The 25,952-nt window shown below is 48.0% G+C and overlaps 1 protein-coding gene and 1 long non-coding RNA gene across 4 annotated transcripts in view; one reads left to right on the top strand and one right to left on the bottom strand.

Annotated features, from left to right (window-relative positions):
- Nucleotides 1-20,923, top strand: part of LOC103657875 — a 32,912-nt gene extending 11,989 nt beyond the window's left edge. The window contains exons 4-7 of one of the 2 annotated variants that reach the window (XR_005835989.1): nt 1,242-1,359; nt 10,118-10,204; nt 19,233-19,512; nt 20,695-20,923. This is a non-coding gene — a long non-coding RNA (uncharacterized LOC103657875). The remainder of the gene's footprint in view (nt 1-1,241; nt 1,360-10,117; nt 10,205-19,232; nt 19,513-20,694) is intronic. The other variant, XR_566991.2, reaches the window with a different exon arrangement.
- A 1,559-nt stretch (nt 20,924-22,482) lies between these two features.
- BCL7C (BAF chromatin remodeling complex subunit BCL7C) overlaps nt 22,483-25,952 on the bottom strand; it is a 5,935-nt gene continuing 2,465 nt past the window's right edge. The window contains exons 2-6 of one of the 2 annotated variants that reach the window (XM_040635054.1): nt 25,435-25,513; nt 24,995-25,103; nt 24,730-24,891; nt 23,241-23,326; nt 22,483-22,678 (exon numbers count right to left, since the gene is read on the bottom strand). In XM_040635054.1, coding sequence (XP_040490988.1) covers nt 22,553-22,678; nt 23,241-23,326; nt 24,730-24,891; nt 24,995-25,103; nt 25,435-25,513 — 562 coding nt within the window. In that variant the 3' untranslated portion in view covers nt 22,483-22,552. The remainder of the gene's footprint in view (nt 22,679-23,240; nt 23,327-24,729; nt 24,892-24,994; nt 25,104-25,434; nt 25,514-25,952) is intronic. The other variant, XM_040635053.1, reaches the window with a different exon arrangement.

Raw genomic sequence — 25,952 nt, 5'->3', positions numbered from 1 at the left:
GAGGAAGCACTGCCCTTGACTGCGATGGCGGTAGTAATGACTAACGACCGCGGTGGAGGATGGATGCTTTTCAGTGCGTTTGAGTGATCGCAGAGAGAAAATGACAAGCTCAGGGCTACTAACTCCCGACACAAGTCAGTCTGAGAACCAGGGTGCTTCCATGACAGTCACAGAAAAATCTCTTACGTCGACCCAGGGCTAGTATTGCTAAAAGTCAAACACAAAATGTGATCCCGTAGTTGCTGAGTTACAATGACAGTTGAATTCAGTATTATCACACTCGTCATGGGAAAACTAGCGCATTGCTCAGGAAAGAACAGGATCTAGAAATGTGCAGTGGTGCATCTGGTTGGACCCGGATGAAGTGGACAATATTGAACTTCCAAGTCATTTTGTGTCTCTCTTGCCCGTGGAAGTGGCTTACCCTCCTGTCTGAAGAGACCACCTTTCCTGTCTGAAAACTCGGTGATAACCTCACTTGAGGCCAATGCCTTCCCCTCACGTCCAACACCAGTTCCCTGTTGCCACTAGACCTTTCACTAGGATCAAATCTCAGCATGTTCCAGGGGGCAGGTACACACTACGGTCCAGGAGGAAACAGTTTATATAAGACAATAATTGCAATACTTTGCTAATATGTTGGCAGAAACCTGGGGAGATCATGGATTCTAAAGAATAGGGCCAAATTCATCAATATGGGTGCATTTACTAGGAATTCCAGACTTAATATGCTAGCTCATGAACCTGAAGTTGGCTCCAAAAAGTTATTTGAGGGTCACCTGTCTGGCTGAGTTGGTTAAATGTCCCCGACTCTTGATTTTGGCTCAGTCATGATCTCAGGGTCGTGAGATAGAGCCCTGCACAGGGCTCCGTGTTCAGCGGGGAGACTGCTTTTCTCCCTCTCCCTTTGTCCCTCTTGCATGCGCTCTGTCTCTAAAATAAATAAATAAAAAGTTACTTGGTTCATTGACTGAACTTTGGATTTGATGGTGGCCTGGTGTTAGCGAACTTGAGATGCCAGAGTTTTCCTGGCATCATGTGGAAGAAGAAACCCAGAGGCTTAGGGTAATAAACCTGATTTATTTTGTGGAACCTGGCAGAGGACCCAGAAGACACTTCCTTTGCTAAGGCATTGAAGGGAGGATCTCCACCCTTGAAAAGTTCTCTGGTTACTCTCCTTTGTAGGCCAGGTGTGGCGTAGACATATGCCTAATGACTAATGATTACCACCCTTGAGACAGGCTCCCTGATCTCCGTGGATGTGATGAGATCCGGACAAGGTGGACACATCAACTGTAAAGGGCAGCAGGGACCATCAGGCAATCTGATTTCTTGGCTTGCAGAGATCTTTGATAATGCGTAAGTTTTTTAAAGACTTTTATTTTTAAGTATCTCTACACTCAACGTGGGGCTCGAACTCACAACCCTGAGATTGAGAGTCGCATGTTCCACCAACTGAGCCAGCCCAGTGCCCCAGGTAATGCGTAATTGATGACAGTGTCCCCAGGAATGAAGGAGATAGGCAGCCTACACTAGTATTGCTCAACCTATTTCCTTGTTGATCTTCTGGCTAGTTATTCTATCCATTAATGAGGGCTGCGGATTGAAGTCTCCCACTATTATTGGTGAATTACCTGTTTCTCTTTTCAGTTCTGTCTGTTTTTGTTTCCTGTATTTGGGGGCTCTTTGGTTTGGTACATATAAGTATGTAATTATTACATCTTCCCAATGGATTGGCTTTTTTATCATTATAAAATTTCTTTCGTCTCTAGTAAAAAGTTCTGATTTAGGTTGTTTTGTCTGATGTGAGTATAGCTACTCTACGTCTCTTATGGGTTTTGTTCTATCCTTTTACTCGCAACCTCTTTATGTCTGTGATTATGAAGAGCATATAGTTGGATTGTGTTGGCATTTTATTTTATTATTTTGGGGCGGGCAGAGGGAGAAGGAATCTTTTTTTTTTTTTTTCCGATTTTATTTATTTATTTATTTATTTATTTATTTATTTATTTGAGAGAGAAAGACAGACAGCAGGGGAGGAACAGAGGGGAAAGGACAAGCAGACTCCACTCTGAGCACAGAGCCCAATGTGGGGCCGGATCCCAGGACCCTAAGATCGTAACCTGAGCCAAAAACCAAGAGCCCGACGCCCAACTGACTGAGCCACCCAGGTGGCACCCCTCATGTTGGTTTTTAAAAAATCCATTCTGCTAATCTCTGTCTTTTGATTGAAATTTTTAGTCCATTTTCATTTAATGTGACTACCAACAGAATAGGATTCATGCCTCTCATTTTGCTATTTATTCGTCTTATCTTTTTTCCCCTATATTCCTCCATTACTGCTTTCTTTTGTGTCAAATATTTTCTTATATTCCATGTTAATTCCCTGTTTCTTTTACTCTGTTCTTTTGTATTACTTTCTTAGTGGTTTCACTGGGAATTATAATTAACGTCTTAAAAAAATCTAGTTTATTTTAATGCCAACTGAATTTCAACAGTATAGAAAAACTTTGCTCCTATATATCTCTGTTTCCTCACTTTTCCTTTGTGCTATTATTGCCATGCAAGTCACATCTTCATATAAGCCCATAAACACAGTTTTAAAATTATTGCTTTTTTTTTTTAAGATTTTATTTATTTATTCAACAGAGATAGAGACAGACAGCGAGAGAGGGAACACAAGCAGGGGGAGTGGGAGAGGAAGAAGCAGGCTCATAGCGGAGGAGCCTGATGTGGGGCTCGAACCCAGGACTCCGGGATCACGCCCTGAGCCAAAGGCAGACGCTTAACCGCTATGCCCCCCAGGCGCCCCTAAAATTATTGCTTTTTGCAGTTGTCTTTAGAACATATAAAAGAGGGGCGCCTGGGGGGCGCCTGGGTGGCACAACGGTTAAGCGTCTGCCTTGGGCTCAGGGCATGATACCGGTGTTGTGGGATCGAGCCCCACATCAGGCTCCTCTGCTATGAGCCTGCTTCTTCCTCTCCCACTCCCCCTGCTTGTGTTCCCTCTCTCGCTGGCTGTCTCTATCTCTGTTGAATAAATAAATAAAATCTTTAAAAAAAAATAAAATAAAATAAAATAAAAAAAAAAAGAGGGGCGCCTGGGTGGCTCAGTTGGTTGGGCATTCCGACTCTTCGTTTCAGCTCAGGTCATGATCTGGGAGTGGTGGGATCAAGCCCAGTGTTGGGCTCTGCACTTGGGGTGGAGTCTGCTTCAGATTCTCTCTCCTTCTCCCTCCTGCTCTCTCTCCCTCCAATAAATAAATAAAATCTTTTAAAAAAGAACTTTATAAAAGAAAAAAGTTATAAGCCAAAAAATATTTATAGTTTTTTCTAGTACTTATACAGTTTCTTTTATTGATGTTCTTTATTTCAAGTGGATTTGAATTACTGTCTAGTCCTTTCATTTCAGTGGAAAGGACTCTTTTTATATTTCTTGTAGGGTAGGTCTGCTAGGAACAAATTCTCTCCATTTTTGTTTATCTTGGAATGTCTTAATTCTTTATTTTTGAAGAATGGTTTTGCTGGATACAAATTTCTTGGTCAGTGGGTTTATTCATTTAGCACTTTGGGTTTTTTTTTTAAAGATTTTATTTATTTATTTGAGAGAGAGAGAGAGCATGAGGCAGAGGGAGAGGGAGAAGGAGACTCCCCACTGAGCAAGGAGCCCAATGAGGGACTTGATCCCAGGACCCCAGGATCATGGCCTGAGCCGAAGGCAGATGCTTAACCATCTGAGCCACCCAGGTGTCCCTATAATAGCTGATTTAAAGACGTTTTCTAGTAACTTCAAGTCTAGACTTCCTCAGGAACAGTTTCTTTTTACTGCTATTTACCTTTGCATGGGCCACACTTTCCTGCTTCTTTCAATGTCCTAATTTTTTGTTGAAAGTGACATCTTAAATATTATAATGTGGCAACTCTGCAAATCAGATTCCACCCCTCCTCAGACTTTGTTGTTGTTGCTGTTTGTTTAGTGACTTTCCTAGAGTAATTCTTTAAAAAACTGTGTTCTTTGCTGTGTGGCCACTGAAGTCTCTACTCAGTTAGCTTAGTGATCAGCTAATGCTTGGACAGAGATTTCCTTAAATGCCTTCAACCAATAAGTCTCCTGTGGGGCCTTTTGTGTGTGTGTTGTGTGTGTGTGTGTGTGTGTATGCACATGCGCGCAATACTGCTTTAGTCTTCACTTCTTGCTTTTACAGACCCTCAAGGTCAGCTAGAGATGAGAGGATAGGATCTCCTTAGGTTTTTCCTGGGTATGCACACAACCCTACATTTGCTTGTGAACATCTAGGAATTCCCAGGAATATGTCAAAGCTTTTCAAGGACCGACAAATATCTCTCATTCCCTTGTTTTTCCTTTTAAGTTGTTTTGTCAGCCTCTTGTGACCACCAACTGGTATGGTCATTTCAGGCAGCTGTAATGTTAAACAATTGCCACTGATTGTTTTCAACACATGCCCGAGGGCTATGGCTATTAGCACAGGGAGAGTTCTGACTTAGGTCAAATAACGACAAACTCTGAGAACAGGCTTTCCAGAGAGCTAACAGACAGGTCACAGAGTGGCACTTCTCTGAGGATGGAGCTGTTGTAGACCTTCAAGCCTGTTCTGCCCCCCTCTGGCTGCTAAGCCGCTGGTTTTCACAGCTCGCTCCGTTATGAGGCTTTGTGTTTTCAAGGTTTCTGTGGACCCGGGGAGAGGAGAATGGGACTAGGGCAAGCTAAATTTCACAAAGTTCACTGCTCTCACTGGGATACAGCTATCTTTTTTTTTTTTTAAAATAAACATTCCTTGGATTGTAGCTAACCTTTGGTTAGTTTCCAGAGTCCTGAAAAAGCTTATTTTGACAATGTTTTTCCAGAGTTCTTGATGCTTTTATGGAGGAGTGGATCTTTGGAAGTCTTTACTCCACTATTTTGGAAGTGTTTCTCTCCTCCTTGATTTACCTATACAATAGGAGAAATCCTAGGTCTGGGAGCCAAAATATGAAGCGGAGAGTCACAGCCTCTTACCAGTTCCCAGACACAAGTCAATCATGGACCCAGAGCCCCTTGACTGAAGGTGATGCCGAGTCTCCTAGAGGAAGGAAACTGCACCCTTGTTGCAAGTACTCATCATAACCCTTCCTCCTTGCCTTCCCCAGGGGGACTCATAGCTATTTAGTAGGGTAACTGTGCACTGGAGAAAAAGACATACCCAGATCTTTCTGGGATTATTAGACATTGGCTCTAAATGTCCTTGTTCCTAGGGACCTAAAATGCCACTGTGGTCCACCATTCAAAGTAGGGGCTTATAGCAATCAGGTGATAGATGGAGTCTTTTTACTCCAGGCCAATTCAGTGGACCCAGGTGGCCCATGGGCTGGCCCGTCCTGTTCTTATTTCCTCAATGCCTGAATATATAATTAGAATAGATACACTTGATAATTGGCACAGACACTAATGAGAGACTCAAAGATACTGGAAGAAATCTTACAACACATCAGACATAAAAAGGAAAGGAAATCATGCCGTTACATGTAAATTTTAAGGACAAATCCAAAAGACCTCATGCAAATAATCGGAGTCCCAGAAGAAGGGAAAAGGAACAGAGGGAAGGGGGATTTGAGCCTGGAGATTAAAAGGACTCACATGAATAAAGATAAGTATCTAGACATAGCCTGATGAGATTCCTGAACTTCAGAAATTGAAAAAAACAAAACCAAACCAAACCCCCAAAACTTACAAGCTTCTGGACGAGGTTATTTACAAAGGAACGAGAATCAGACTAGTTTAAAGCCACCCATCTGAAATACTATAAGCTAGAAGACAGTAGAATACAGACTCCAGGGGAAAAGACTGTAACCCAAGAACCAGAAGCGGCAATCATGTCACTTCCGTGGGTGGAGCTATACGTAGATATAGCTATAGAGAAAGATATAGATAGTTCAGCTTCAGTGTTACCAGTAGCCTGGGAATTTGTGCTTTGAGTGTTAAATAAGGATTCTTTGGCATAAGTGATTAACTTTAATGAAAAACCTAATAATAGATTAGAACAAAAAAATCGGAAGCTATCTTAGCAAAACTCTAGGAGAGGGAGGAAGGTCAAAGCATTCTAGAGCGATCATCTTTTGGGGGTTTGTGAAAGAGTGGGCAAGTAAATTACTTGATGAAGGAGAAGGATATGACCACGCACGGATACAACAATTTAAGAACAACTGTGATTGCTAGGAAAAAGAAGATAAACACTGGCAGGTTTACCGAGGGGGAAAGGTAATAAATAGAAATTTGACCAAACCCACAGAAGTTTTTTTTTTTTAAAGGCAAACAGGAAAACATTAATGAAAAAGTAAATAGGTGGGGCGCCTGGGTGGCTCGGTCGTTAAGCATCTGCCTTTGGCTCAGGTCATGATCCCGGGGTCCTGGAATCGAGCCCCAAGTCAGGATCCCTGCTCAATGGAGAGCCTGCTTCTCCTTCTTCCTCTGCCCACTGTCCCCCCACCTCCCCGCTCGTGCTTATGCTCTCTTTCTCTCAAATAAATAAAATCTTAAAACAACAGGGGGTGCCTGGGTGGCTCAGTCGTTGGGCGTCAGCCTTCGGCTCAGGGCATGATCCCGGTGTTCTGGGATCGAGCCCCACATCAGGCTCCTCCGCTGGGAGCCTGCTTCTCCCTCTCCCACTGCCTCTGCCTGTGTTCCCTCTCTTGCTGGCTGTCTCTCTCTCAAATAAATAAATACAATCTTAAAAAAAAAAAACCAACAACAACAACAACAAAACTTTGGGTGCCTAGGTGGCTCAGATGGTTAAGCGTCGCTGTCAGGTCAGGTCAGGTCCTGGGATCGAGCCCCGCATCGGGCTCCCTGCTCAGCGGGGGGTCTGCTTCTCCCGCTCGCTCTGCTGTCTCTCCCTGCTTGTGCTCTCTCACTCTCTCTGTCAAATAAATAAATAAATAAAATCTTTAAAAAAATATTTTTAAAAAATCTAATTTTTCCCTGGAAGCCAGACCCTTCCTTAAAAAAAGAAAAAAGAAATAGTACATGTAAAATAAGGTGGAAAGAAAGAAGTATATGGATTAATGCAATAAACAGGAACACACTGAATTAACACTCTGACGACTTGTCAGACTAAGTTACTTTTAAGATCTGCTATCAGCAGAAGAAAAAATTTTTAAAATTCTTTTAATCTGCTATGAGCGATTTATAAGAAACACACATAAAACAAAAGTGAAAAAACATGTCAAATAAGTAGATGGACAAAGAAACTTCAGGCAAATGCAAACAGAAAACATTAAGTGGGGAGTTTGAGGAGATCCTGGCAATGTTTATTTCTTGGTTTGGACGAGGGTGGCTAGGGTATTTTAATAATATTTCAATAATATGATGTTAAAATGTCTATTTCCCTATGAATGTTTATGCACCTGGATGGTATTTCATAGCTGCGATCGGCAGAATAATCGCCCTTGCTCTAATTCCTAAAATGCCCATGCCCCAAACCTCAGAACGGAGTGTTACTTCACATGGCAGAAGGGACTTTGCAGATGTGATTAAGGTTAAAGACTTTAAGATGAGGAGATTATCCTGGATTATCCAGATGGCCCAGTGTAATCACAAGGGTCCTTAAAATCAGAGAACCTTTTCTGGCTGTGCCAGAGAGAGAAGTGACAGTGGAAGAAGGGTCACAGAGATGTGACATTGCTGCTCTGAAGATGGGCAAAGGGGACCATGAGCCAAGGACTGTGGGTGGCTTCTGGAAACTGGAAAAGGCCAGGGAGTGGATTCTCCCCGAGATCCTCAGAAGGAGCACAGCTTTGCCCCCATCTTGATTTTAGCCCAGTGAGACCTATAGAATCGTACTTTCTGACCTATAGAATCGTAACTTTTTTTTAAAAGATTTTATTTATTTATTCGATAGAGATAGAGAGACAGCCAGCGAGAGAGGGAGCACAAGCAGGGGGAGTGGGAGAGGAAGAAGCAGGCTCATACTGGAGTAGCCTGATGTGGGGCTCGATCCCATAACGCTGGGATCACGCCCTGAGCCAAAGGCAGACGCTTAACCGCTGTGCCACCCAGGCGCCCCTAGAATCGTAACTTCCGACCTATAGAATCGTAAGATCATAAATGTTTTGTTTTAAGGCACTAAATTTGTAGCAATTTGTTACAACAATAAAATACTAATACCATAACAAAAAAAAGATTTTAAAAATTTGCCTTCCCGGGGCACCTGGTGGCTCAGTAGGTCAAGCGTCTGACTCTTGGTTTCGGCTCAGGTCCTGATCTCGGGGTCCTGAGATCAAGCCCCGTGTGGGGCTCCACCCCTCCTGCTCATGCTCTCTCTCTCTAAAATAAATAAATAAATCTAAAAATTTTTTGCCTTCCTGTTACAACTTGTGCTTCACCTTCCTTGTCTGCTCAGCAACACTTTTAAATTAATCTACAGTTGGGGCACCTGGGTGGCTCCGTCGGTTAAGCGTCTGCCTTTGGCTCGGGTCATGATCCCAGGGTCCTGGGATCGAGTCCCACGTCGGGCTCTCTGCTCTGCGGGGAGTCTGCTTCTCCCTCTTATTCTCCCTCTGTTCTCTCTCCCTCTCTCTCAAATAAATAAATAGAATCTTTTTTAAAAATTAATTAATTAATTAATTAATTAAGAAAACCTACAGTTTTCTCATGGCCATAGCTTTGTGAGGCAGCAGTCATGGGGAGAGAACGAGGGGAGAAAGCATTGAGCTTGAAGATAAGGGACCAAAGTGGTACTTCTAGCTTTGCGCGAACTTGCTGTGTGACTCTGAGCCTATTGCTTTCCCTCTCTGAGTCTGTAACTTTAATTATTTTAATTGGATTTGTAACTGTAATTATAAATTGAACAAAATATTTAGCTAGGCATTGTTCAGGAGTATAATCCTTTCCCAATCACGAAGTCTACTTACACAAAATTCTTAAATATGTGGGTTTACTTCTTTCTGTTCAACTTTTAGGCAACTGTGAATATTTCAGATCCAGTATATACAAATCTCAAGTCATTCTTTGTCATGACCTTGGGACTTGATGCTGTAAAATTAAAAAGACAGCAAACATCTCATAGAATATCCCTCTTAGAGAGCATGTTACCTTTCCAAAAATAAACTATGGAAAGAACGGATCCTAAGACATTTCAAGAAATTAAGGAAGGGTATGCAGAATACCCCTCAATAGAGGAAGTAGTTTTACATTATTTAAAGTGTCACTTATTGCCTATTCACGGACTTTCAGGGGAAAAAAAGGATTTTTTCATAGGTTTATGTATCCCATCTAGCTGCTGAGTGCTCATGGCAGAGTCTTACACCTGCGATATGGTCATGCCCCAAGAGACCCATGGAAATCATGGGGTCCCTAGAACATCCTTGTTCCAACTTAGAAGGAACACATTCATTCCCAGAACGGTGACCCCCCCCCCCGACTCCTGATATGGGTTCTCATGGTGCCTCCTGTTTCAGTCCCCTTTTTCTGGGTCTGGTTTTCAAACTTCCCACGACATTAGCTGATCAGCTGGGTAGGTAGCATTTCCAAGTCCAGACACTTTGCCAGGTCACCAGGCCACCCAGAGGAATCCACCGTCATTCTGGGCAGGATACTTGTTGGGTGGGCTGCCTAGCAAGTTACAAGATGACCAGTCAGCATCCCTTGGCCCGGCTCCCTGCGTGCCTCTAGCATCCTCGGAAGTTACGACGAGCAAGTCCGTCCTCGTAACTTTCCTAGCGCTCAGGCCCAGGACCACCCTGTGGAGATTCCCTGCTACGGAAAGTCGGGTTCAGATGCCAATCCCTAGGCCTATGAGGGATTTGAGAGAGAAGTGGGGTGTCCTTTACTCAGAAGGAACTGCAGATGTGGCGGCCACCTGAATTACGGGGACAGCCTTCTAATACAAGGTCTTGACTTCTTCATCTGGAACCTCTCCCACTATGGGGGTTGTGGGGCATGTAATCATTTAAACTGGAGAACAAGTACTGTAATGAGTAGAGGAAAGGGAACTGACCTTCATCATAAAGGTAGTAAATGTGCCTTGTAAAAGTTAAGGAATACAGATAAGCAAAAATAAGAGAACACTAGAGTCATAACCACCTAGCGATTCCTTTCGCTAACTTTTCTATCTTTTCTAAGAGCCTGCCATGGGGACTGGCAGAGAACAGAACTGCCATGACCGTTGAAGGAGTGAGCAGAAATGATGCCTCGCCTCTAAATTAGGAGGTAGGATGAAGCGATCGCAACAAAACTCCCATCTAAAAATCTAGAGGACAGGCGCCTGGGTGGCTCAGTTGGTGAAGCAACTGCCTTAGGCTTAGGTGATGATTCTAGAGTCCTGGAATCAAGCCCCAAGTCAGGCTCCCTGCTCCACAGGGAGTCTGCTTTTCCCTCTCCCTCTGCCTGCAGCTCCCCCTGCTTGCGCGCTCTCTCTCTGTCAAATAAATAAATAAAATCTTTTTAAAAATAATAAAAGAAAGATCTAGAGTAGAGCGGCAGATAAAAACATGACCTCTAGCATATGTGTGCGTGTGTATGCACACACATTATACACATACACGCACATATACATAGGACTTAGCCCATGGCCTGGCACGATATTAAGACCCAGTATATAGAAGCACTGTCATCATCATGTCCTTGTTCCCTACACACGCTCAAGAGTCCCCATCTTTTCCCCAAACTCCCAACTCCCCAGTCCAGTTGCTGTTCTAGAACCCCAGGCAGAAAATGTCTCCTTAGAGCAGACTGTATGACCCCCTGAAAAAGGAAACTCCTTTATGAGAATGCCCTCTTTAGTCTTTGAGTCTAATTTTGAAATTGAAAACAAAACAAAACGGGGGCACCTGGGTGGCTCAGTCGGTTGGGCCACTGAATCTTGACTTCAGCTCAGGTCATGATCTCAGGGTCGCGAGAGCGAGCCTGCATCGGGCTCTGCTGAACACTGTGCTGAGTCTGCTTGTCCCTCCCCTCCCCACCACTTGCATGTGTGTGCTCTCTCCAAAGAAATAAAACCCTTAAAAAACAAAACAAAAAACTTATCCCAACTTTCATTAGGAAGTTGAGAAACAAGAGGAAGGTAAAAAAAGATTTTGCAAATAAGGAAATGGAGCCAGACAGGGTGAGAGACTCTCTCAGGAGCCACAGGTAGTCATCACCTCCCAGGAACCCACTTATGTGGCTCTCAGCTCTGTAAGGTCAGTAACGCGTTAGCAGAGCAGGAAGACTCAGAAATGGGCATCCAGGTTCCAATCCCGTTGCTGCATCCACTAGCTGTGGGATCCTGGGCAAGTCCCTTGGCCTTCCTTAACCTGTGGGCTTGTCTGTAAAGTGGGGATAATTCCTTGCTGGGCTGTACCAAAGAACAGAGAAATTTTACGTTTACCTAGCCCAGTGTGCACACACAACAGTGACTTGGGTTGGCAGTTTGGGGGCAGGGAGAACACCTTTAGTTAACTCGTGCCGAGAGGCAGGAGCTGCGGAGGGAGAAAGGTTAGGGTGTGAGAGATCCAGGTCTCAGAGTCCTCCCCAGTTCTGGAATACTAAAATAGTGCTGTAAATGAGGGAGGAAGTAGTCTGATTTCAGAGTATGTGCTCTGTGTTTGAGAGCACACACTTTGAAGTCAGACTATGTGGACTGAAATCTGCCTTTTACTATTTACTAACTGCGGTGCCTTGGACAAGAGACTTAACTTCTCCATGCCTCAGTTTTCCCATCTGTAAAATGGACACAATCATAGTACTTACCTCACAGAGTTGTTGAAATAATTTTTGTGAGATTCTGCACGTAGAGGTCTTAGAATATTACCTGGATCAAAGTTAGTTATTTTGCTTTATAATGGTCAAAAATTACTCTGAGATCTAAGTTGTTTGGAGTTAGGGCTGAGACTCACTCAGGCTGAGTGACAACAGACGGACCTTTGATTGCCTTTGAAGGAGGACAGTTGTCGTTAACGAGTTTGGGTCCAAGTTGACTTGCACAGCTATGAGATGAGAGGATTGAATTGCAAAGGTGTTGCCAGCAGCGTGGCGGGATTTGGTTGTTTTCTCTTCTACTTGCTACTTTTTGCTTAAGTTAAAGTTTAAAAATTAAGTTCTCTCTGCCCTTGAGGAAAAGGAAACGTTTTATTGGAAATGGGCTGTGAGTTTAATGTGCTATTGAAACCCAGAGTGAAAAAATAGGAAGTGGAATTAGAAGGGTTTCAGGGGGGAGGCAGAGGGTTTTGGTGAAGGTCCCTGGCCTGGAAGAGACAAGAGGACTGTGCTCTAGAAAGGAGCCAGTCTTGAGAGCAGGTGGCTGCCTGATGTTCCAGAAAACATGGACCCCACATACAAGGAGTCTCAGCCGGCCCAGAGATTCCAGTCCCCACACAGGATATAGGGCAGAAGCCATGAACTTGAAGGGAACACTGGGCTTGGACGGTGATTACCAACCAGCAATCAAGAGGGACCAGAGATTAGAGTCTCCCCAGCACCAACATACACATGTGGTCAAACACACACACACACACACACACACACACACACACACACACACACCCTCGTTATCCAGGCAACACCTCCTGGATTCTGGTGTGCGCTTAAGAGAAGAAGAAAGCCCCAACAGTGACGGAGATGGTATTTCTGTTTAAAGTCACAAAGTAAGTTATTTTATAGAAATAATGTGAATATTTGTTGGGATACCAAAAACAAGATAACCAGCCTGGTCCCCACAGGTTTTGGTATGTTGGCTAAATCCTCCCTCAAGCCTGCTCGTCCATTCCTCACTCCCCGTTTTAGGTCCAGATTTGGTAAGTAGGTGGTTTTTGGAATTAGACAGACCTTAGGTTAAGTCTAGGTTCTGTAACTAGCTGTATGACCTTGGACAGGGTACCATACTTAACTTTTCTGCTGTTTCTCCATCAGTAAAATGATGTGCTTCCTCACACTAGTTGTGAGGAGAGTGAAATGGAAGAGTAGGGTGGTTTTTTCCTTTCTTTTTTCTTTTCTTTCTTTCTTTCTTTTTTTTTTTTTTTAGATTTTATTTACTTATTTGAGAGAGAGAGAAAGAGCACAAGCTGGGGAGGGAGGGGCAGAGGGAGAGGGAGAAGCAGACTCTCCACTGAGCAGGGAGCCCGATGCAGAACTCGATCCCAGGACCACGACCTGAGCTGAAGGTAGATGCTTAACCGACTGAGCCACCCAACGCCTCAGTAGGATGGTTTTCAAACCATGTCCTGGAGAACCTCAAATCAGACAATCTAGTGTTTTCCAAACTTCATTCATGTCCTAGCTTTTTCCCATCTTTTGGACGTAACTTGTATACCGCCTCTACTAGTATTTATTTAATCTTGTCCTTTAAAAATGTCAACTCTTTTATGGAAACAAACTTACTCAAAAAGGAAATTTTATAGCACTATCACAAACAGGAAATACCTATCTTTCACCCTAGAGTGGTAAAAATAAATACAACAAAATCAAAACAATGCTATTCAATTCTAGCTGGGTATGGTCACAGGCCAAAGCTCTGAGCTAAGGCCGGGACTTGGTTTCAAAAAGATTATCTCAGTCCCAAAAGGCCATATATGGCCTTATAGGAAATGTCTGTAATAGCCAAATCTATAGAGACAGAAAGTAGATCAGTGATAAAATCAGTGTGTGATAAAAATGTTCTAGAGTTGACTGGAGTGATAGTTGCACAACTCTATGAATATACTAAGAATCACTGAACTGTACATTTTAAATGGGTGAGGTCGGGGTTTCCAACGTAGCAGAGCAGCTCCCTGCTGCGATCTATTGAAAGCCCTCGAAACAAGGGTTTGTAATTAAAAAATAAACGAGGGGCGCCTGGGTGGCACAGCGGTTGAGCGTCTGCCTTCGGCTCAGGGCGTGATCCCGGCGATGATGGGATCGAGCCCCACATCAGGCTCCTCTGCTGTGAGCCTGCTTCTTCCTCTCCCACTCCCCCTGCTTGTGTTCCCTCTCTCGCTGGTTGTCTCTATCTCTGTCGAATAAATAAATAAAATCTTTAAAAATAAAAAATAAACGAACAAATAAATGGGTGAACTGTATGGTATGTGAACCTTATCTTAATAAAGCTGTTACTAGAGAGAGGTGTTCCATCTGATTCTTTCACCTTGAGGAAAATGATGCCGAGGGATGCAAAGACACTTGACCCAAGCCCACTATTAGTTCACGTAGCCAGCTCTGTGACACTCCCTCCCACGGGCAACATCTCTCAGCTTTGGCCCCTTGTCAAAGGATTCAGTATTAACTACATTCCCCAAAACAGATCTGCCAGTCAAGTGAGACAAACCTGAGTTTCTAGATCTCGCTACTCAGCCATTGACCTGCACCGTGACTCTGGAAAAAATCGCTCTTAGCCTCACTTTTTTTTTTTTTTTTAACTTGTAAATGTGGGTAACAGCTCGTGCCTCAAGAAGTTGTAGTAAGGATGACACACTTAGGTAGGGAGGGCTCCTGGCGCGCGGAGACGTCCTTAGACTCCCCCTGCGGCGGCGGCAGTGGCAGCCGCGCTGGAAATCAAGAGCTACGGCCTGGAGCTCGGCGTGTGTCCTGACTCGATAAGCCGGTGGGAAAGCCTGCCTTTGCTATTCCACAGGAACTTCGAGCTCCTGGGTCTCAGTTTCCTTGACTGTGCAATGGGGATACAGTGGATTCCAGGGTGCAAATAATTTGAAGAAGCCGACCGTCCTCGGCCAGTCCCGGGATCCTCAAAGCCCCGCGTGACAGCAGGGGAAACCAAGGCCCAGAGGGGCTCAAACGCCTCCCGCGATCGAACACTGCTAGTCCGGAACCCGGGGGGCGGGGAAGGGGGGGAACGGGACACGTCGGCGGGGACCCGGCCTAGATGACCCCGGGATGTCGCCGCAGCGCGGGCCGAGCCTCAGAGGCACAGTCCTCCACCCAGGCGCGGGCGGCCTACGGAGAAGCCGCGACCAGCCGGCACGCCGTCCAGCCGCCCCCCGCCCTACCAGAAGCGGCGGCGCGCGGGCCGGGAGCCCCCCGCACCCCGCGCCGGAAGTCCGCCGGCGGCCGCTCTAGGACGCGAGCGCGGCGCTCGGTGCCCTTAACCCCTGCGACGCCGCGGCGCGCTCGCCCGCGCTCGGCCGTTTCGGAGGCACGCGTCCCTCCTTTGTTTCCTCCGAGCTTCACAAAAGGCTGTCGGGGGAGAGGGCCTGGGGGTCCCATTCTACAGACGAGGCCACAGAAGTCACACAGCAGCTGAACCAGAGCCCAGGCGCCCCATTTGGGGCTGTTCTCATTCTCCCCAACCGCCTCTTAGCCTCCCTCACTGTATCTTAAAAATATATACATTAAAACCTCAACTGCGGTTATTACGGACTACCACGGACTTTTCCTTTTCTTTGGCACTGCATTTCCTAATTTCCTAGAGTGCCTGCAATCCTACCGGTGATTCTAAAAATTAAAGGTTGGAAATAACTATTACTTTACGAAAATGTGGTTTACATACAGCTTCTCGGGTGCTCTGCGCTTGGTTCCCACTGTTCCTGACATGTTTAAAGATGTTTGACCCCAAAGATGAGAAAAAGATGATTGGCCCCATGTTTCGGATGAGGCAAGTGAAGTCCCTGTGGGGAAGTGACTTGCCCAAGATGACACAAGTTAATACGAATCAGTTGAATCTGAAAAACTTCCAATCCTGTCCTACCCCGACCATTCACTACACCACAGCTGCCTCTCAGAGCTGATTGGAGGAACAAAGGAAGGGACTGGCAGAAAGGCCACTGCCAACTGAAAATCAATCAACAAATGTAAGGGAATGGAAGGTAAGTTCTTACCCTCTACCTTTATGCTTGCCCTGTATGGGACCCTGGGGCGCCAACCCTGCCTTCACAGAGGTGCGGAGACCCAGTCAACTGATGTGTGGGTTCTGCCCGTTGCTGAGTATGCCTTTTCCAATTACCCATCCTGACACTGGGGAAACAACCACAGAATGGGTTTGGGGACCCACTGGACTCACCGTGAGACAGACCTGAGCCTAGGGAGGTTTGGGTCTCCCTGACCACAGAGTTGAATACTACAATAGAAATGCAACCACAAGAGTAGAATTTTGCCAGTGGAGAAAAGGAGATGTGCTTCCTTTCCTTCTTATGTTCGTCATTGATGAATACCTACTATTTACTAGGCACGACACGATTTACCTAGACCCTAGGAGGACAGAGATGAACAGCGCAGCCTTATTCTAGCAAGGGAAGTGAGATGTCAAGCAAAAGAGGAAGTGCAGTGACGACTCAGTGACCTCACCCAGTTTGAGGGTCAGGGAAGCTTCCTGAAGGAGGTGAAATCTAAGCCAAGGCCTGAAAGATAAGTAGGCATCGGCCAGGAAGAAAGAAAGAAGAGAGGAAGGGAAGAGTTCCCCAGGCAGAGGGAGCAACAACTTTTGGCCCGGGAACTAGCCTGATCAGCCTCGGCGTGTTAGAAGTGCTGTGTTAGATGAACTTGGGGAAGAGGGGGGAGAGAGGTGGCAGTGGCCAAACTGAGCAAGGCCTTGCCTGCCTTGAGAAGGAGTTTGGTGAGAACTGCCTGGCAAAAGCAGGTGTAGAAAGGTCACCTGAGGCCCACGGGGCTGGAGGGCAGGAAGGGAGATGAGTGTATGGAACAGTTAGTGAAGAGGCTGCAGAGCTGAGACCTTAGCCTGTCGGCCGTGCACATGGACATAAACGAGCAGAGTAAGCACTAGGGAGTGGTGGAGATTGTGGCGACCAGAGAACACATGCTTTGTCTCCAAAAGCAGCCAGTACTCCACACCCCCTGTGACTACCATACTTGGAAGCCGTCAGGGTCTCAGACCTTCTGCTTTGTCAAAGGTAGCTGCGAGCTGGGGCACCTGGATGGCTCAGTAGGTTGAGCGTTTGATGGTTTCGGCTTGGGTCAGGATCACATGGGTTGTGAGACGGAACCCCATGTCAGGCTCTGTGCTTAGTGGGGAGTCCGCTTGGGATTCTCTCTATCCCTCCCCTGCCTCATGCGTGCACATGTGCTCGCTCTCTCTCTAAAATAAATCTTAAAAAAAAAAAAAAAGTAGCTAGGAGTCAAGGTTTTTATATGAAACCTTTTCACTTAAAACGTTGGCAACATAAGCAAGCAAATCATAGCCATAGGCCAGTGGTTCCCAAACTTTGGAGCGTATCAGCATCATCTGTGGAGCTTTTAAAACCCCTAATGCCCCAGTCACATCCTATACCAATGAAAATGTCTGGGGTAGAAGCCAGGCATCAGAATTCCCCAGGCGGTTCCATTGTGCAGCAAAGTTTGAGAACCACTGCCGTAGGTTCAGTACATCTTTTGGGTTGCCAGGCAAAGCCATGGGGAACTGTGGGAAGGTTCAGAGCAGGGAAGAAGCAGATCAGTTTAGAGTTTACAGAGAATCAATCCTTAGGAGGAAGGGAGTGTAAGTGTAGTCTGGGGTGAGAAAGGGCCTGGGGCCCTAGGGAAGGTGGTGGGATCCCGCCCAGGCAGCCACCCATCCCAGTTTTCCCAGGGTTTCCCAGGAGCAGGACTCGCAATGCTAAAACTGGGAAAGTCCTGGGCAAACCAGAATGCTTGGTCACCCTACATCCTGCCCCTGAAATAGTTGTGTCTCCCCAGATTTCTGCGGGACTGAAGTCATAGACTGACTACATTCTAGAAAGGTCTTGGGGGAACGAGCTCTCTGTCTTCCTAAGGTACACTCATCAGGGCTCTGATCGCCAGGCTTGACAGGCTTGTGCAGGGAGCTAGAAACAGGGAGAGGACTTGGACCTATCTGTTCTCCCTCCGGCAGAGCGTTCCTAGTCAAAGCCGAGTCTATGGACTAGAACCTGGCAATAGAAGCGCACTATTGATCCAAGCACCAGTACAGACGACTCAAAAACATGATGCTGAGTGAAAGAAAGCAGGTGCAAAGAAGTACATACTGCATAATTCCATGCATGTAAAGTTCTAGAACAGGTTAACCTAATCAAAACAAAACCAGAACAGTGATCGCCTCTGGGGAGTTGGGGGTGGGGGTGGGGGGGAAAGGGCAACGAGGAAACTTTCCAGGAGGGATAATGATGTATTTGATAAAAGGCTGCATTATGCAGATGTGTGCATTTGCTGAAACTCAACGAATCATACAATTAATACCTGTGCATTTCACTATGTGGATATTTTGTTTTAAGGGAAAAGAAAGACGAACCTGTAAGTAAATAATGGACTCTAGTTAACGATGAGCATGTTGAAGTATTTAGAGGGAAGTACCCCATTGTCTGCAACTTATTTTGAAATGTATCACGAAAATAAGCTGGATGGGGGCACCTGGGTGGCACAGCGGTTAAGCGTCTGCCTTTGGCTCAGGGCGTGATCCCGGCGTTATGGGATCGAGCCCCACATCAGGCTCTTCTGCTATGAGCCTGCTTCTTCCTCTCCCACTCCCCCTGCTTGTGTTCCCTCTCTCGCTAGCTGTCTCTCTCTCTCTGTCATATAAATAAATAAAATCTTTAAAAAAAAAAAAAGAAAATAAGCTGGATGGATGGATGGATGGAGGGAGAGATGTGATAAACAGATACAGTAAGATGTTATAGCATCTAGGTGGTGGGTATATGGGTGTCACCTGTATAATCTTCCAATTTTGCTGCATGTCTGAAAATTTTTATAATAAAATATTGGGGGGGGGGGACCTAAGTCTGATCATGTCACTCCTCTGCTCAGATCCCTTCCATAGCTCTTCATCTAGCCCAGAATAAAAGCCGAAGTCCTGACGATGGCCTCCAAGCAGGATGGCCATACACTCTGGTTATGACAGGTTTCACCTGTTACCTGGGCATAATTATTAATACATCCTCTTTTATTCTCAAAGTTTGATTGACATATTATGTCCCTGCCATACCTATGAGGCCCTACATGACCTGACCTCACTTCCTATTGCTCTCTTCTCCCTGCTTCCCTCTGCCCCAGCCTCACTGATCTCATTTCCAGGCACACTTCCCACCCCAGGGCCTTTGCACTGGCTATTCTCCCGGCCTCGAATGCTCTTCCCCGAGTTATCTGTATGGCTCTCTTCCTCACTCCTTCAAGCTTTTCTTCAAATGTTTCCTCAGTAGGGCCTCTGATCTTCCTATTTAAAATTGCAATCTGCTCCTTTCCCATCTCCCTGACTCTTTTTTTTTTTACAAAATACTTGCAACTTCCTACAGATGATATAATTTATTGAAGGCAAACTCCGCGAAAGCAAAGATTTTTTTCCATTTTGTTTATGCTTTATTCCCAGGGCCTAGAATAGTCCCTAGCAAACAGTAAGTGCACAATAAATACATGTTGCTACGAATAAAGGAATTCTGCCCTCGTTGAGCGGGCAGTCTGGCGCCAAAGACCGAAGCCAGCACTGACCATCACAAGGCAATCCCTGATGTTCCGTAAGGAGGCAGGGGGCGTGACAACAGAAGTCACCGGGAAGCCAAGGTTAGAAGAAAAAAGAATGCACCCCCCAGATGAAGACAGGGTAAGAGGGCACTCCTGGCTGAGCAAACAGCATGAGCAAAACCCCACAGGTGAGAAACAGCACGGTGCGCTTATAAGCAGCTCTCAGGGGAGCAGTGCAGGGGTGGGGTGGAAGGGGCAGCCGGCAGCTCCATCCTGCCAGGAAGGACAACTGCAGGGTTTTCACCTAGGGCAGTATCTGCGACTGCCCAGCTGCTGGGTGGAGAATGGATTGGGGGTGGGCAAGAGTGAAGCAGGAAACCCACCAGCAGGCACCTAGCAAACGGGGGGCCCTAAAGAAAAGGGCAGAGGGGAGAGGTACTCAGGAGAGAGACAACGAAACACGGTAGCTCACAGGACTCTGACTTCTGGGTGCTCCAATCCCGGCCAACTCTGGGGGTTTGAGGGGCCATTTCTGGGTACAGGCGACGGTAGGAACAGGTTGGGGGAAGGAGGAGGCTGAGGGGCTGGGCATCCCAGGGCCCTCAGGGTCTAGAGGGAGGGTGCAGCACTTGGAGGCAGACTAGGGAGCCGTTCATTCAAAGAGTAGGTGGACCTGGCAGGGAGCGTGCGTGGAGAGAAGAGCTAGGCCAGGACAAGAGATGTGTAAGGGACCAGGAGAAGGAGAGAGTGACAAAGCAGGAGAGAATGGGGGAGCCGTAGAGGCCAGGGCCTGAGAGCCTGGGGTGGAAGAATTTCCAAAAAGAGAGCATGGGCATTGGGAGGGCACAGGAAAGGGGGAGGCAGGGAGGGCATGGTAAGGTGACAACTGGAGGTGGATTGTAAACCGGGTCCCAGAGTGGATCACGGAGCCGGAGGGGGCAGGCCTGGGAGTGGGAATGGATTGCTGGCGTCTGGGACCAAGAGAGGGACAGGAATGGGGGTGACTCCAACTTTAGCCTTTCACGTGTGCTCAGAAAGGGACTCTTCCTCCCCAGTCTCACCGACAGGCAAGGCTCTGGCCTCTATCCCTCCAACCCTGTAGCCTCATCTGGAAAACAGGTGCCAGTTATCAAGCACTCACTATGTGTCAAGCCCAGGACACTCTCTCTCCACGTCCTTCCTCATCTAATCCTCACGACACTCTCGCCAGGCTGGTGTTAATATTACCCCCAGTTTACAGATGAGAAAACCGAGGCCCAGAGAGATTGAGTCACTTGCCTCAAGGTCACAAGCAAACAAATGGAGGTGCTGATATTCAAACCCAGACCCTGTTGTCTGGGCTCTAACACTCTACCGCTAACCCCTACCAGGCACGCTACAGCCTACAGAGCACTCGCGTCACCTCCTGGGCTGGCTGCGGGGAATGATGAGATGACCTCCACACCCAGAAAGCGCTGAGGTTATTACCACACGTAGCAGGCTGAGTGATGGCCCTCTGAACGTGCCCACGACCTAATCCCCGGAACCTGTGACTGTTAACTTTCCATGGCAAATGAAGATTTTGTAGATGTGATTAAATTAAAGGTCTTGAGATGGGAAGCGTCTCCTGCATCATCCAGGAGGGCCCAGTGTGGTCCCAGGGTCCTTCGAAGAGGGAGGCAGGAGAGGCAGAGACAGAGATGTGATGATGGAAGAAGAGCCAGAGATTTGGAAGAAGCCATGCTGAAGACGTGGAGAGGAGGGGAGGGGAGAGGAGGGGAGGGGAGAGGAAAGGAGGAGAAAAGAAAGGAAAAGAAAAGAAAAAAAAAAAAAGAAAAAAAAGAAAAAAGGAAAAGAAAGAAAGAAAAAATCAGGGCAGAGCATGTGAATCGGGACCTCCTCCCTAGCTGCTAATGATGCTGACAGAGTGGTGACCAGTGATCTCTGTCCCACTCCACTAACCAAGTTTGCACAATTAATCTTAGCAGCATGACACTGATGGACATTTAATTTAATGATGTCTGTCCCTCACACTCAACACAAGCATGACTGCTAGCTCTCAGGGAACAGCCCTACATTTTAAACTAGTTCTTAAAAGTTCCAGTTTGGTCCCTCTGAACCTTTTAACCTTTGTTAAAAATAAAAATAGGGCTAGTACACCTAACCCTAACCGTTTGCCAGACACGGAGTATAGGTACCCTATATTATTTGAAGGTTCCCACAAATCACTAGGGCAGCGGAGGCCTAGTTATTGTCCCCATTGCTCAGATGAGCAAACTGAGGCTCAGAGAGGGGAAACGGCATGCACAGAGGCGCACCTAGTGAGTAACAGAGCCAGGATTTGAACCAGGACTTCTGACTTCAGATCTACCACACTGAGCGTCTATCGCACATTCCACCTCCTAAGAGAAGACTTCCTGGATAGCCTCAGCACATTCGTTTACTCATTCATTCAGCAAACACTTGCTTTGACTGCTCTATGCCCCATGTGGTGCTAGATAAGGCTGGGGACCAAGATCAGTCCTCAGGAGCCCAAAACCTCGTGGACACACACACGCACAAACGAGACACCCCAAACAGCCTGATAAATGCCGCGACAAAGGGGAGGAGGCACTGCGGGTGTTGGAAGCCCAAAGAAGGACAACCGATTGAGCCAGGGGTCAGGGAAGACTTCCTGGAGGAGGTGGGATTGAGGTGAGGACAAGTAAGACTCAGCCAGAAGTGTGGGCAGGGGTTCCAGTGGAGGAATGGCTAAGCAGAGGCAGGGGGTACACTGTAGCTTCTGGAGGGCAAGGAATGGGTTGGGTCATCTCAGACCCCGAAGTCCCTCCGGGCCTCTGTGTTCCTGTGTATGAACGGGAATCATGGGCCAGCTGCCCAGAGCTTTGGTCATTGCTGGGCCCAGGGGAGGGCGGAACAGGAAGAAGAGGGGTCCTGGGATCCCCAGAAGAGGAGGGCTGAAGGTCAGGAAGGGTCCAAGGTAAGGGGACAGGGCAGGGTGGAGGGAGTTTGGGGAGGCAGGGTCCTGGCTCAAGCTCCCATTCTATGTCTGACTCATGGTATGACTACAGGAAGGTCCCCTTAGAGCCTCAGTGACTCCATCTGAGAAATGGAGCATGAGACAAAACTGTCTCCAAAGACCCTCCCCAGCCCTGACGGGGAAATGACATGACACAAAATTACAAAAGGGTCTTTATTTGTAAAAAGCCAAAGGGGCCCTTGGGATGACAGGACAGGCAGGCCGGCTTCTCAGGGGTCAGGGGCATTTGGACAGATGCGCTTGAGTGGGGGGGCGCCCTCCGAGTCCTCTGTGTCACCCTGGGCTGCCTCGGGGACAGGTGGCACTGGCTCAAAGACGGGGTAAGCTTCAGGGGCCTGGAGAGGAAGGGCGGACAGGCGTGAGCTCCACCCAAACCCAGGAGTGCGGCCTCCTAGCCTCTGCCTTCGCAAAGCCTCCACTCCACTCCCCTCCTGGACCTGGGAGTCTAGCCCGGGGTCGGGGACCCAAGAGGCAGATCACGCGGGGCACCAGAAACAACAACAACACTGTTTTGGGGGAAGAAGGTGATACTTGATATTTCTGGAAGATGCATCAAGGTAGTCCTTGTGGCAAAAGTCAGAAGTTGTGGGGGACTGACTCTCTTAAGCTAATGTGATAGTTTAGGACTAAAATAGAATAAAATAAAATACTTGGAGGAGCACCGCGATCTTTTCAGGCTTTTAATGGTCTTAAATCCACCCCGATCCAGCCCACAGGACTTTGTCTTAAAACACCTTTCCGTTTTCCATCCCAAGAAGCCAGCCTCTGAGACCCGCGCTGTGCCTGAGGTCTATGTTTCCTGCCTGGACCTCAGGAGCGCAGCCCCCCAGCCTTCAGCTGCCCCAGAGCCCCCACTGCCTCAGAGACCCGGGAGTCCAGCCTTCTGGCCTCTCTCACCTCAGCCTCCAGCAACTCAGGAACGGGCTCCTCCTTGGTCAGCATTGGGGGTTCGTCGGTGCTGCCTGCATTTATGCCCCCGGAGTCTGGAACATCAAGTTAACAGACACTCCCTGAGCGGCTGCTCTGCGCCCCGCAGCACAGGCCCGGGCTGGCAGACACTGAGGAGGGAGCTGGGAACCTGCCTGCCTGCCAGCCAGGAAGAAGCCACAGGAAGGACACAGAAGTGGGATCTTGACAGGCGAGGAGGATTCGATCGGGGAAACAAATGGGGCACGTTTTCCGCAGACAGAACATGTGTTTAGTGAGGATGAGATTCTGAGGCTGGATCCCTGGGTTCAAATCCTGACCTTGGGCGAGTGACTTAATTGCCCTGGGCCTCAGTTGCCCCATCTGTAAAGTGGGGAGAATGATAAGACCACACGAGACTGTGGTGAGGATGAAATGAGACGATACAGGCGAAGCCCTTCGTACAGGGTCTGGCCCATAGTAAGTGCTCACTAAATCCCCGTTGTTTTTATATCAGTAAAGGTGCATAAGCGCGCGGCACAATCTAGACACAGCCCACAGGCCCCGGTCTTGGAAAGGAACAAGGAGACCAGGAGGGGCAGTTTGCAAAGGGCCCAAAGTGCCCAGGGGAGGAGTCAAAGGTCACAAGGAGCCATGGAAGGCTCTGAAGCACGACGATGAGCCTGCCAAATGCGTGCTGTAGAAAAAGCTGCTGGGCCAGCTGTGTCGAGGTGACTGCGGGAGGGGACACCTGTAAGGAGGCTGGAGGCCGCCAGGGCTAAGAGCCGGCTCTCATAGGAAGGTAGACACACTTGGGAGGTGGTTCTGACCAGGCAGGGGATGGACCGTACAGGACAAAGAGGAGCCGAGGAGGAACTCTGCCCAATGTGCCGGCTCACTGGCTGTGTGAGCCTGGGGGACTTGGTTCTCTGGGTTTCGGCTTCTCCTCTGCCTACGGGATCATATCCCCCATAGGCTCATAGTGAGGATTAAATGAGATAAAACATGTTCCGTGCTCAGCAGGGTATCTGGCACCACAGTCAGAACTCAGTAAGTCTTAGCTGTTATTATTCATCCCCCTCAGGAGTGTCACTATTATTTACTCCTCAACAAATATTTATCGAGCACATTCTCTGTGTCCCACGTTGTTCTGAGGATTCAGTAATGAACAAGACCAACGTGGGCCCAAGGTTCAGGAAGCTGTCATGAGGTGGGAGAGGCGGGAAGAAATTTGAGTAGTAAAAAATAAAAATTTACATGAAAATCTCAGGCGGTGATGAGTTATCTAAAGACCCAAAGAAGCCAGATGAATGAGAGACAGTCCTGGAGGTAGGACGGTGACTTTCTGCAGGAGTCAGGGAAGGCCTCCGGGAGGGGTAACATGGGAGGGGAGTAGGTATAGTAGGGAGAAGCTGGTGGCTTCATCCTGGCAGAGGACAAGACTCAGAGGAGAGGGCTGCAGGGAGTGACCTGGTCCTACCTCTCTCTTGGCCCAGCCGTGGGGGCTGAGCATCCTCGGGGACCCCTTCTGGTGGTCCAGCAGGTGACACAGGGCGGCTGGGCTGGGGGGTGCCCCCAGGGCTGGGCTCAGTGCCCTTTTGCAGGGAGCCTTCCGAATGGAAACTCTGGTTACTGTTCTCATCTGTGGGAGCAAAAGCCGAGAGGGTTGGGCCTGAGGGTCCCAATCCCCCTCCCTCAATCCCCCAGCCTGCACCACCCCCCGAAATCCCAGGGTCCCTACATACCATTGAGATCCAGCAGGATGAGAGGACCACCCCCTCGGGGACTGGCGCCCCTGCCCCGCCGCTCCCGGCCTCGGGATCTCTCTGCCCCGCCACCTGCCCTCCGTCGCTCCTGGGGGTTAGAGGGGTAAGGGTCAGTGACAGCTTTCCAGTTAGTGCTTGCAAAGCCCCCCCCCCCACTGTACAAATAAGGAATCTGAGATACAGAGAAGCAAAAGGCCCTGCATGAGGTGACAGAGGCTGGCACCGTGGGTTAGGTCTTGAACTCAGGGGTCTGAAGTAAGAAAAAGGGAGAAGGGGGTGGAGTTGCTAATAATTGTTAACATCTGTCTCGGCTGCCACATTTGAGGTCTCAGAGCGGGACTGAAAGGGGAGGCCAGGGTTGGGAGGGGCCTGCCTGAGGTTGCACAGATGAAGGGCCTAGTGTGGGAGAGTTTGCTCACCTCCTCCTGGGGGTCCACCACTGGCACCCACTTGAAGATACGAAGGGAAGTGTCGCCCACAGTCACCCAGCGCTTCTCCCTGTGGGAGGGTGGGGGGGACTGGGTCAGAGTTCTGAGGAGAGAGCCCCCCCCAGGAGCTGAACACATCTAGGGAGACATGTCGAAGTGGGGGTGGTGCGGTTTTGCTATTGGGGCATATAGTTAGAAGGAGAAAGAGAGTCCTGCAGACCGCAGGCCATACCGAGGGGTGCCTCTGGGGAGAGAGCATGGCTTGGGGCCATGGCTCTGCAGACCCCTGGGGTATACAAGGGAGCAAGGCTGAGGGCCTGGCTGGGAACCGTAGCAAAGAAGATCCTGGGCATACTTGAGGGAGGAGTGTCAAAGCTTTAGGGGGCGGGGCATAAATGAGGGTACGGCTTGGGAACACGCTTTGTAGACCCTAGGGTGTAGCAAGAAGGGGGACAGAGCCCTGGAGCTCCAGGGCGCAGCTGGGGTGGGGGGCACACCTAACCCCTGTG

The sequence above is a fragment of the Ursus maritimus genome, unplaced genomic scaffold (genome assembly GCF_017311325.1).
Source record: "Ursus maritimus isolate PB19 unplaced genomic scaffold, ASM1731132v1 scaffold_2, whole genome shotgun sequence".
Classification (NCBI taxonomy): Eukaryota; Metazoa; Chordata; class Mammalia; order Carnivora; family Ursidae; genus Ursus; species Ursus maritimus.
Note: the sequence above shows the minus strand (reverse complement) of the source record. Positions and strands in the feature narration are given on the sequence as shown.